Genomic DNA, 12,470 nt, shown 5'->3' with positions numbered 1-12,470 from the left:
CAATCACAATATCGATATATTGCCCAGTCCCAACTTCTTAGCAGTAGCATACTAGCATACTTGCATATGTGTGTGTGTGTGTGTGTGTGTGTGTGTGTGTGTGTGTGTGTGTGTGTGTGTGTGTGTGTGTGTGTGTGTTTGTGTGTGTATGTGTGTGTGTGTGTGTTTGTGAGTGTGTATGTGTGTGTGTGTGTGTGTGTGCAGGAAGACCTTTTCATGGAAAACCTATTAAGAAAGTTTCAGTTAACTGTCTGTTCTTGTGATAACATAATAAATCCACCTAAACTGGGATTACTGTCAGCATTCTGGGATACCTTTACAGCCGCAAAATTGCATGCCGAAAGCTGCCTGTAGCAAATCCCATTTGTGGTATTTTAAGCCAATCATGTTCCAATTAGCCTCAAATAGCTCCTTATTATGAGACAGTCTACATTTTTTGAGAGCTCGTCAATAGACAATGTGGCCATTCAAATTAACTATTATATAAACTGTAAAACCGTAATGTAAATATTAGACCAATTTCCAGGTTTATTTTTTAGATTTTCCACTGAAAAGGGATTTTCCATGGCGGCCAAAGCAAGATAGCAGATGCTCAAACGATTAAAAGTGTACGGTCACATGAGGCCATGAATCCCAACGTCCTTAATTCATCTTCCATTAGTAAACAACGGTACCTGCTTGATAAATCTCAACTCATTAACCATGAGGACAAAATGTCTGCGCTCATTCTCACAAGTTAAAAAATGTCTGGTTTACAGAGCGGACCATACAAACAGGATTTAATCACTGTCGGTGCGGTCAGAGGAAACAGCTGCCCCTTTCTAGTGTTCCTGTGCTCCGCCTCTTCCCTCAACTCACTAAAACACACTCAATGAACACTAGAGCAGGTAGTTTGGGAGCACGAGAGGCATGTGAACCGGCACCAGGTGGGTAACGGTAACGGTTAATCATATGTCCCAGGGAATTAGTAGTATGGGAGTCTGTGTGTGTGCGTAATTCGTTAGGCAGATCGACCTACTTGACACACTTTCACAAACTGCTTGTCGTTCCCGGCAGCTACAACGATGTAGCCATCTTTGGTCCTGAAACCCTGTAGGACGGAAGAGTGCATCGAATTAAAACGGATTAGATACTTACATTCACACTGTTATTCCTCTATGCCAGTGCCTCCTAATAATCTATTTTCTTTCTCTCCTTCTTCCACTTGAGCTCTCCTTTCCACCGACATATCCTTACTTTACTCTTGACACTTGCGTCAAATTCATCTGGCAAACAGTTAATTCAAATCCCTCTCTGTCTCCAAATCACCATTCTCTTGGGCACAAACACACACACACACACACACACACACACACACACACACACACACACACACACACACACACACACACACACACACACACACACACACACACACACACACACACACCCCCTGTCCCTCAAGCCAGACTCACCACATCTACAGATGTGTGCAGCAGGCTGCTAGCCGCTAACCCTCTAGCCACTAGTTGCCCAGCACACAACAGCGAACCCGGTGCTAAACCCTAACCGCCGCTGTCTGCTTTTTATCCCTAACCCCCAGGCAATTGTGGGTGGCATAGTCCACACCCGCACGGGGAGTATGAGAGGAGGTTCAGCAGAAAACCCGGAGTATGTGCAGTGCAGCCGGGACGGCCTGTAGCAGACCCGGAGCTCTGGATCACATCAACCCCCAACCAGAACCATCTCTCCTGGGCCGCGGTCCATTCACATCTAACAGCGTTTCTCTGCCTCGATTGTCCTCGGGGACCGACTCTGAGATCGACTATAGAGTCAGGTTTAATCCCTAGATCACCAAAAAAACGTGGATGACTGAAAGCCATACTTTCATTTCAGCTGCGACCCCGTGAGGTGGGAGATTTAGGAGGTTCAGAGGTTCAGGGGAGTGAACGGAGGGGGGGATTTCAGCATTACAGAGCCGGATAGGGCAAACAGAAAGTCCATCTGTGTGAAAGTTACACCGACGGATGTGTTACACGCAGCGTGAGAGCAGGTGGAGGTTGAGCTTGGAGTGTGGCTTCAAAGGTGTAAATATTCTGTTATGGGGTCGGGTCTCTGAATAACGGGACAATTCGGGATGGAGGGCAAGGGGTCACGGAACCAAACTCCAGCAGTGCTACGCGAGCGGAAAGAATACGGTTGAGGACCACGGTCTAACCGGTCTGTCCTCCGGGCTTCATTCAGATCTTTGTTCGAATAATGTGAATATTATGACAAATCAGGTACGAAGAGTCTACAAACTTCAGAGAATTGTGTTCATTTACTGTAATGCGCCCTTGAAGACACATTTTAGCTATATCACAATATAACCAAAATTCCAAACAATATCCAGTCTCGTGTCACGATTTCAATATTATTACGATATATTGCCCGGCACTACCACGCAGTTCTGGTAACACCGGCTGTTCTGGGCAGCTTCAAGTGACCAGTGGCCAGTGGCCGCAGGCGGAAGACTGTTGATGGGCCAGGAAGCCCTTAGTGTGACTGTGTGGAAGCGAATAATAGTCAGTGTTTGGCTGAAAAAGAGACTATAGAGGAGAAACAAATATTTACACCCAAGATTTCTGCCCCAAAAGCGTCTGACCATTACTTAATCACTTAGAAAGGGGTACTTGCGTCACCTGAATTTACGATTTTTTTGTTTTGTTTATCTTTTTTAACCTTTGAATGCTTAACTGAATATATGTGTCTGCTGTTAGCTTCACCAGCACTCCATAAGGAGTTGAAGTTTTAATGATAACCGCATTGAAATGAGACGTGAACTCAAAGGAAGGGTGGATTTGTTTCACTAAATCTCCCTCACCGAGAGCGGTGACCGGGAACAACAGTCATCCTCTTTCTCTCCGCTCCGACCGCCCGCATCCCCTTTCATCCCTGGGCCCTCGGGAGAGCGCAGCATTGTAAGGGGGGGGGGGACTAAAATAAAACAAAGTTCACACGAGGATTAGAAAGTGAAGGTTTGGCCGCGAAGCCTTGAGGGGTTCGGGTCGAAACCCGTTGCTCACATAGCAGTCCACCGGCCGCAAGATTCGACTGCCTTTGTTCTGGCGGGGCAGACGGACCCCAAACATCCAGGAAGTGTGTGTCATCAATGGTTTGTGGGTCGGTATCGCCTCGTGCATGAATGAGAATGTGGGTTCCGTGGCTGTGTGTGTAAATGTGCATCTGGCATGTTATTCCGTGTATCTCCTACGATTGAGTCTGAATGTGCACACTAGTTTTTGTCTGCAGTGGTTGAGACAGTGTGTGTGTGTGTGTGTGTGTGTGTGTGTGTGTGTGTGTGTGTGTGTGTGTGTGTGTGTGTGCGTGTGTGCGAGCACATGCTTTTCTCCATGAACATGTAGTTCCTACATTAATGTGCATGTCAACATGTGAGACATGAACCTCCTAAATAACTTGTTAACATCTGATCTCTCACGGCTGCATGGTAGTAATCTAAAACAGACTCTGGGTTCCCTCAGTAGGCTCCTAAAAACCTAGAGCGTAGAGCCTACAGTCCAACAATGCATTCTGGGAAGAAGACTTAACTCTCCATATAACGTAAGGGCATAGGGGAACCGTGCGAGACAGGGGTGTGTGAATTTGATTTGTAAATACATTTGAAGCAAAGAACCGAAACTCTCACCATGTTCAATTGTACGTTGAAAAAATTTATTTCTGATATGGCTGCCAGAATCACCAAGTGTAGTTAAGAAAATGTATCATAATGCTACGATTCTTATAGATAGATAGATAGATAGATAGATAGATAGATAGATAGATAGATAGAACGATAGATAGATAGATAGATAGATAGATAGATACAGACAGACAGACAGACAGACAGACAGACAGACAGACAAACAATGTGTCTTCTAGTTATTTTTTAAGGGTGTAATGCTATATTGCGGCACAAAAACACGCATACATCGCGGACCTGAAAAAAAGAAAATACTTGAACTTGAAAGCTGTGAACCGAGTGTATCGTTACACCGTTATTTAAACGTTTCTCGGAGGGATAAAATGATAAAAGATAAAAGGTAAAAAATGTAAAGATAAAAAAAGATCAAATGAAGTGGGAAACCGGGCACATGAACGGTGGCGTGCGGCCTCCTTGCCACGTGCTCTTCCCCTCCGGCCTCTCAACCCTCTCTCGTCCCTCGACTCTCTCGCGGGTTCAAATTCCCCAAAATTAAATCACATCAATGAGAGATGATGAACACATGCTCACTCACACGCGTTCCCAACCCCTTCTCAAAGCGGGAAAAAAAAAGCACGTCTTCAAACACAAAAGCCCGACCGCGACATGCAGGTTTCTCTGTTTTTATCCGTCCCGCTTCTCCTCGTAGACCACAGCCTCTCTCCAACCCAGTCATTTCTCCTCCGTTATGATTACAAGCCAAACGTTCCGTCACAAGCTTGAGAAAAACGGGAAATGAGACATCGGACGGCAGAAAATGCAGAGGGCAGAGATGACCGTCCCCCCGTCCCCCCCTGGTTTTCAAAGAGCTGTTGTTAAAACCCCGAGAGAGGAACCTCGCCACGTTAATCCGTACAAAAACAAAGAGACCGACGGGGGATAAAGGCCATCGGTCCGCAGACTGATTCATTCCGTGGCGGGCGGCGCGGAGACTCCGTCGCCACCATACCTCCGGCACCTCCGTCCCGTGAAGGCCTCCGCTTGATGAGTGGGGATTCCGTTCCCCGCGGAGCTAAACGCCACGAGCGCCGCTCAGGTTTTGAGGTTGTACTTCCGGTTCGTCTAAATGGGAATGCCGCCGGAGTTAGGCCCTGTATTAAAATAGATCACGGCAGCAGCGATGCGAGGTTTAGAGGTTCCCGAATTAAGCTATAAAATAGACTGTCAAACGAGCTATAAAATGCTAAGGACAACACGCACATCACGGTATGCTGGACGGGGGCCTCGACCGCAGGGAAGGTTCGTCTTTTAATATTTCTCCGCAGAACGCGGTTTAGGAGATAAAACTGAGTGATTGCAAGCTAAGTCAACAAAACGGACAAGTGTTCAGTAATACCTGGGTAGAAAACATAGTTTTTCCTTGTAACGCGGCCGTAAATCTGGAGTGATTGCTCCCGGCCCGCGGTAAACAGACTTGAGGGGATGTTCTTTCCCACGACGGGAGGAGCCGGCAGGAAGGTTTAGACAGCGCACATAAATCTGATCAACAAGGTGCCGTCCAAGGCTTCGTTAGCCGGACAGAAAGCACTCGCGGTTGTCAGACGCCGCTCGCGTCCTCCCCGCCCACCCCCCCTCACTCTCGCATTCGTGCATTCTTCCATGTTTTTCATGGAACTTTCTCCCCGGAATACTTTTGATTCCGAATGAACCGATTTTAGCGCCAAAAGTTCAAAATGTCAAGGTCTCGAACGAGAAAAAATGTTAGCTGTAATTATCCAACTTGGCAGGTCCACCTGTCCACTGTGAAATAAAACCACTAAATACCGACCAATAATAAAGCAACTACAGTCTCTTGACAATTAGTTGACGGTTTGCTCGTCACTTATCACGCTCTATTACCCTCCGCTAACTAGGAGGGCTCCGCTAACTTTTATCATCATGGACCGTCTTGAGGGGAAAGGCAGGAAGTCAAATTGGCTGCAGGTTGCCTTTAAGGAACCTTAAAAAGAGTATCAAAATTGTGGGGAAATAAGCACTAAGTCAAATTAAGATAAGTCAAGGTCCACACCTAAATATTGGGCACTTAGATTTCTTTAGATTGTCCGTCTAGATTTTTCTCTCCCATATTATTCTCTCTCTCTCTCTCTCTCTCTCTCTCTCTCTCTCTCTCTCTCTCTCTCTCTCTCTCTCTCTCTCTCTCTCTCTCTCTCTCTCTCTCTCTCTCTCTCATCCTTTAGATTGAATCAATAGCTGAGTTTGGAGATCATAAGTTCATGTGGCAAAAATTCTCAACAGAGACAATATTTTAAGATAATTCACACAAAGCCACACACACACACACACACACACACACAAAGAATCACCAACATGAACCGATTACGGTAATTGGGAGTAATTGTATAATTGAAGTGATGAAGGCATTTTCACAGCAATTTGTGGTGTGTGTGTGTGTGTGTGTCTTTGAGTGTTTCAAGGGAAACCGTTTTAGTGGGAAGGATTTCAGCGTAACGCATAGTGTCACACTGCCACCACAGCCCTGAGCGAATGCTGTAAACTCACCGGGGAGCAGGGGGAGAGAAGTTTTATGCGCAACTTATGAAGCGGTAAATATTTGAAGGAGAGAACAGAACGCAAGAGATGGAAGGGAGCACTTCTTACTGACTTCTGTTCATTCTATTCTGGCCAATTGCTCCATGATATAAAGAAAATCCACCAATCAAGCTTTCAGGATCTTGCTAGTCTTAGAACATTAATGATGACATGTATGACAGAGGACTTTGTTCAAAGATATAGAAGACCTGTCTGGTTAGCCACAAACTTAGATGGCATTATGGCGCCTGAGTGACTTTTCTCAGAGCGACTTTGATAATATGCAATGCAAGCATTTTTTTCATGTTGTGTGAGCGTGTTATATACCTGCTTTATAACTGTGTTTGTATTCTAGATCACTGTCATAGCATCCTAGAGTGTATGGCAAGCATGTAGTGTTCGTGTGCTAGCGTGTGGTGTTCGTATCCTAACCCCTGGGCCACACCAGAAGCGACATCGTCAGCGACACGGAATTGCAACGTCATCGATTCGCCATTTGACGATTGGTCAATTCCTTCCGGGTCTGTCTTCATTCCGTCTACAATGTGCTACCGTAAACAGCATTCTGCAGTTGGATTAGTTAGTGAGTTGAGCGTTTGTTTATATTTCACACTTCAGCTTCTGGCTTCAACACAACGCGTATTATCCCTGGATTGAGTAATAATCTATAAAAAGATTGCGGCAGTTGACTGGAGGAATGCGGCGCCGGTTCTTCTCTGTGGCTCCGAAGGAGGAGGCACTGGGACGGCCGCGGTGGGTTGATCCCATTAACCAGAGAAGGATGCAGGAGATTTACATAATATATATACATACCCGTATTTATTGAGCTGTGATAAAGTGTTTTCTTATTATTTATTGTAATCAGTTATCTCTGGTTTGATTATTAAATGAAAACATGAAATAGATATATTGTTGTACAAGTGATAAAACAAATTAATAGCTTAATACCTTATGAATAAGTTGACAGATTTCTCTACAAGGGATGCAACGGTACAGTGAGCTCACAGTTCAGTATGTATCATGGTTTTGGGGCCACGGTAACTGTACGGTATTTTTATATTTAAGAAAATTTAGAAATACATTTTTTTTTTTGTAGGTTAAAAAGTGTAAAATATGTTCTTATAATAGTCAGCCACAAATAACTAGTGTAACGCTCTGTGTGTATTGGTGGGTTGTTGAAATTTGGATAAGTTCATCTGAATGGAGGGGAGGTGTCCAGGATAGTGGATAATTCAAATATTAATTTCCGTTAATATTTATTTATTTATTTGATATTTTAAAAACATTTCACAATAAAAATAAAAAATAAAACCAGCACTATAGTTAGTTATTTTTGTGTAGAATAGGTATAAGCAGTATTTTTCAATAATAGTACAATAACTTATTGAAAAAAAACCTCACAGTCAGACCAGTGCGTGTGTACCTTCGCTTTGTGAGCCTGGCGTGACAGTGGGTGCACTCCTTTTCAGCCAGGGCACCTCCCGGCGAGGGAGGAGCATAGGCTACCTCTTACATGGAGGGGGAAACATTTTTCCGGCTGCAGGAGACGGCAACTTAAACAAACAACACATAAACATACAACTTGACAAAAAAAAAAAGAAAATAAAAAAACAACCGGATCGTTCGTGAACAACTCAACACAATCTGGTGCGAGTGGGGGAGAGAGGGAGAGAGAGAGAGAGAGAGAGAGAGGGTGGGGGGGGGGGTTATTTTCCAACTGGACACCTCAAACATTTCTATGTTGTTTTATCTTGTGTGATTCCTGTGACACCACGGTTCACGTGTGCGTATCGAACCGTAGGAGGCGTAACGATCAGTTCGATTATATACCCTGTACCGTTGCATCCCTTCATTAAACTACTTCACAGGTATGAATTAAAATATAAAGTCTAATCCTGGGCATGACATTTATTTTCCTGCTGGAATGATAATATTTTTTTTACATAAGTGAGGTTTATTTGTTGTGAGGGAAAATGTATTAGTTTGTCAGTAATCAAAGTTAGGACCGCACATCAACGATTGTATATACTTATGTGGTTGATGCATACCAGGCTTGGTAATTAAATATTTTCACGAAATACATCTTTTGAATGGACCTCTCTGGGAGTCTATGCTCCAGTTAACGCTTTGCCCACTGAAAAATAGAGTCGAGTCCTAAAAAAAAAAAAACTGCGAGGGGTTTAGGAGCGGCATGTCACTTCTGCTCGGCGTGACCTTCCACATTGGTTAAATGGCAGCGCAGCATAAGTGTTGCCGTGTCGCTCCCGGTGCGGCCCAGAGGTAATGTAGTCATGGTAACTTCTCACCTGGTAGGGCACAATGCTCTCATGGGCTGTTCCCCATCGACGGGCTTCCTTCCCTGCGTTCAGATAGTTAGAAGCAATATGGGTGAGACAGGCCACCTGGGAGGGACCACAGAGAGAAAAGTGAAATTAATAAATCAGTAATTGACTAATACATTCAAAATATCAAAATAGCATCAATAAAATATCCACTGTGCTGTTTTATCAACATATTTATAAGTACAGCAGAAATTTTCTTCCATTTTCCACTCCACCCAGTTACCTTTAATATTTCAGCAACCAATTAGATATTTAGCACAGAGTAGGAGCTTCAATAGATGGTTGGTCACCGGTTTACAATACCAAGCGTTACAAATTAAACTCCACATGGAACTTCTGGCAAATTGGCAGGGAGGTGGAAAAGACTGAAAAGGGTTTGAAAGATGAGGGATAAATTGTATGGCTGCGGAAGGAGGTGTGAGGGGACAGAAGAACAAAGGTTCAGGAAATCAGGAGAGCGTAATTACAGCGTAGAAACATTGGACAGAAAGAGAAACAGCCTTGGTGGTTGTGTGTTAAATCAAGCCGCTGTTGTCAGCTGGAAACTCCCCGCTGCGTGGAGACCTCCTTCCTGGGAGGAGAACCGCACAGCCTTCCTTCTCTATCTCCGCTTCAGTTATCTGAACTCTGCTCACCCGGCACACTCTCCCTGAACCCGAGCCTGCAGGGGACTTCGGAAGGGGACTTCATAGAGACTGCAACCACCTGGCGCACCTGCCGTTTGTCCTCCTGTGAAGATTGCTGCTACGCTTTCATACTGCCATCTAATGACTTCACTTACAGTGAATCTGCATTGTGATTTTTGTGATAACAAAAATACGCCTATATAATTAAATACAGTTGGGGGGTTTTTTTTAACTTCGACCGAATTGACTTGAATGCACTGCCACATTATCTTCATGGATGTATATACTGCTCTGGGATGACGCCTGGCTTTACTAGGCACGTCTGCCTGCTATCCCATTATTCAATTTAAACTTATGATTGATGTTTTGCCAGTTTAGGGCAAAACATCCTTAAATTACTGGCTGGCAAGCAGTTTGCCAATTATAGGCTTTACTGCTAACCAAATGACATTTTTAAATATATTTTAGTCCCTGTTTTAGAATGTTTTCTACAGGCAATTGAACATAAACACTATTATGAAAATATTTCCCTTAAGGAACACTGCAAAAGTTTTAAAGCTATATAACTCACCTATAAAACATTTTAAAAGCGCGTAAACTATGTTTATGGATATTTGAAAGCTTTGTGTGAATGAAAAATGTATGTTAATACCTCGCTGCTTGATATGTGCACCACATGACGCTTTTTGTTTTAAAACAAGCTTTTGTTTTTTTGACTTCCGTAATATAACTGCATTACTAATGGGGGTAATTAGAAATAGCATAAGAATACTCAGATTGTGACTGACATGATTGTTACCGACATTTCTAAGCAGTCTGGTAATGCTCTTAACCGCAGGGTCAATACTGACACCAATGCACATTTGACGAAATGTGATACTAAGGCCGGTGAAGACCAAGGTACAGTGCGGCGATCAGGTTTCCATGACAACCAAGACAAACTCCCCTGACGTGAACTCTAAACAGCCCAGATGAAGACAGGACAAGAGCCTGTTTAATTCCTTGTCGAAGTACCCCTCAGTCTTTCAAATCCCTCCGTGGTCAGCGTGCCTGTGGCCACAGCCGTTCAGATTAGAATAAACAACAGTGTAATCCCAGGGGTGGGAGGTGGAGAGGTGGATTGTGGGTATTTTATCTCCAACAGTTTGAGAAAGCGACCACAGAGACTGGGACCTCATAATCCGCCCCCTTCAATCACAGCTCATATATTATCGACCTTGTAATCAGTTGCAGTGTATTTATGGAACGGGACGTGTGCAACAGTATATTTACAGAAAACAATGGAAATTAAAAATAAAGGAGAGCAATGTGAAAATAGGAAACAGGTTACAGAGAAGTGTAAGAAATATTTTGTGTGGGTTCATTTTGAGAGCCGGCGAGCATCAGGGCATGCGACTTCGCAGGGACATGGAAGGAAAACACATTTTTTTTAAGAAAAAGTGACAGTCAAGAAGTTAAAACGCCTTTATCAAGATGGCTGTAGCCTTCTTTTTTTGAATATAATTTTAACCATTCCACCACAAATGAGCCAGCTCACTTTTCTGACAGAAGAGTGCCTTGGACTTGCACCCCAGACCTCTCCTGCTTTGTATTTCCCCCCCCCCATAGAAAAGGCAGTTTAGCTTTGTTTGTGCAGTTTGTATGGAATCAGTGTCACTACCGTACCACAGAGATCCATCCTTGGAAAGGGAGAAGGCGCAGCCTATCACTTTGATGCCCCATCTCCAGAGACGAGAACAACTAAAGCATTTAGCAATTTCACTTCAGCATCCGCGTTAAAAAAAAACTTTAAGCATTGTTTAACTCAAACATAAAGAAATGGATGCGATGAGTATACGAGAAAAACACAAACTGATGGAACCAAAGTATATCATTGCAGTTCAAGTCTGAAAATAAATGTGTTTCCCTTTCCTCTCCTATGGTATTTAAGAAATTTTAGAAATCATCTTAGAAACATAAATAGCTAGGACAGGATATTGACTGTCAGTTTCAGTTTCCGTTAGCAAAAACTTTTCCAAATAGATATTTTGGAAATGAAAATGAGTAACATCATTCATCTAGATTGCTTCTGGTGGCTTTTGAATTTAATTTATAATATATCACCTCAACTCCTTTGGAGTTCTGAAAAAAAATTAAATCAAACTGTGACAGATTCTCAGCCAGATAGTCTGGAACCAATGAGGAGCCAACAACTTCCCATCATCCAGTCACATCACTCACTGTTTGACTTGCCAAAATTCCACATTGACACCACCACAGTATGGGACTGAGACACACATGCATGCACACAAGCATGTGTGCATGCATGCGCAAAGAATAAAGGATATCCTTGCTGCTGGCTTGAACTGTACAGTAGAGTTTAATGAACTTAGTGGTGCTTCCTGTGGACGTCCCTGTTTGATAAGATACACTGAAGAGGTATAACAAATTTGATATACAATAGGAATGTGTGTTGCTCCATATAGTTATTTTAAATAAAAAAAAATTCTAGTTTCTACGTTTATTTTTCTCACTGTGGCAATTCTCCCCCTCTTGGAGAAGTTATGATGGTTAGTTGTTTATAGACCAAAACATGGTAAGATCATTCTCCAAGGAGGGGTTCAATTCACAAAGCACTCGCAAAAGGTAAAATGCAGCACTAACTGCACTGCCAAGGAAATAGCGTCTCGGTGTGCGGGTGCAATTTGTGTGTATTTAAATTAGGTATTTTGCATACATTTGGTGCACAATTGGCCCCTATGTAAATGAGCATCATTGCAAAATGCGTCCAATTCAAATCAATCCAAGTACAAACACCGGCGCTAATAGCCACACGCAGATAGAGTTACGCTATTACCATCTGCAGAGACCTGGTGGTAACTGTGCGAGACCAAAAAATGTTTTTTTTCAAAGCCAGTGCTGTGCTATTGTCTTCAGAGAGCTGGTGCAATTGAAGCGCATGTATAAGGGGTGTAATGTCCGGACTTTCCAGTGATCTGATAATTACATTTTGACATTATATTGTAATTATTATTACTATCACAGCACTACCACTACAGCAAGGTAGTGGAACAGGTCTGTGTGGTTTTCAAAATGCACTCCAAAAGAAAGTTTGAATAATTTATTGGTCAAAAAGGTGTTACAAATGTTGACAAAAACGGTTCTATAATTCCTATTAAACTAGGGAATAGCGATAAAGGAGTCAAAACTGGCAATGAACCACAGATGGCACTGAACCTGCAGGACCATGGACAGCTTCACAGGCCACGGCCTCGG

At 43.3% G+C, this 12,470-nt stretch overlaps 1 protein-coding gene across 3 annotated transcripts in view; it reads right to left on the bottom strand.

Annotated features, from left to right (window-relative positions):
• Positions 1–12,470, bottom strand: part of sugct (succinyl-CoA:glutarate-CoA transferase) — a 92,854-nt gene that overhangs the window by 58,389 nt on the left and 21,995 nt on the right. For all 3 annotated transcript variants that reach the window (XM_080019876.1, XM_080019878.1, XM_080019877.1), the window contains exons 9-10: positions 8,554–8,649; positions 1,019–1,090 (exon numbers count right to left, since the gene is read on the bottom strand). In XM_080019876.1, coding sequence (XP_079876002.1) covers positions 1,019–1,090; positions 8,554–8,649 — 168 coding nt within the window. The remainder of the gene's footprint in view (positions 1–1,018; positions 1,091–8,553; positions 8,650–12,470) is intronic.

The sequence above is a fragment of the Zeus faber genome (assembly GCF_960531495.2).
Source record: "Zeus faber genome assembly, chromosome: 19".
In the NCBI taxonomy this organism is placed as follows: Eukaryota; Metazoa; Chordata; class Actinopteri; order Zeiformes; family Zeidae; genus Zeus; species Zeus faber.
Note: the sequence above shows the minus strand (reverse complement) of the source record. Positions and strands in the feature narration are given on the sequence as shown.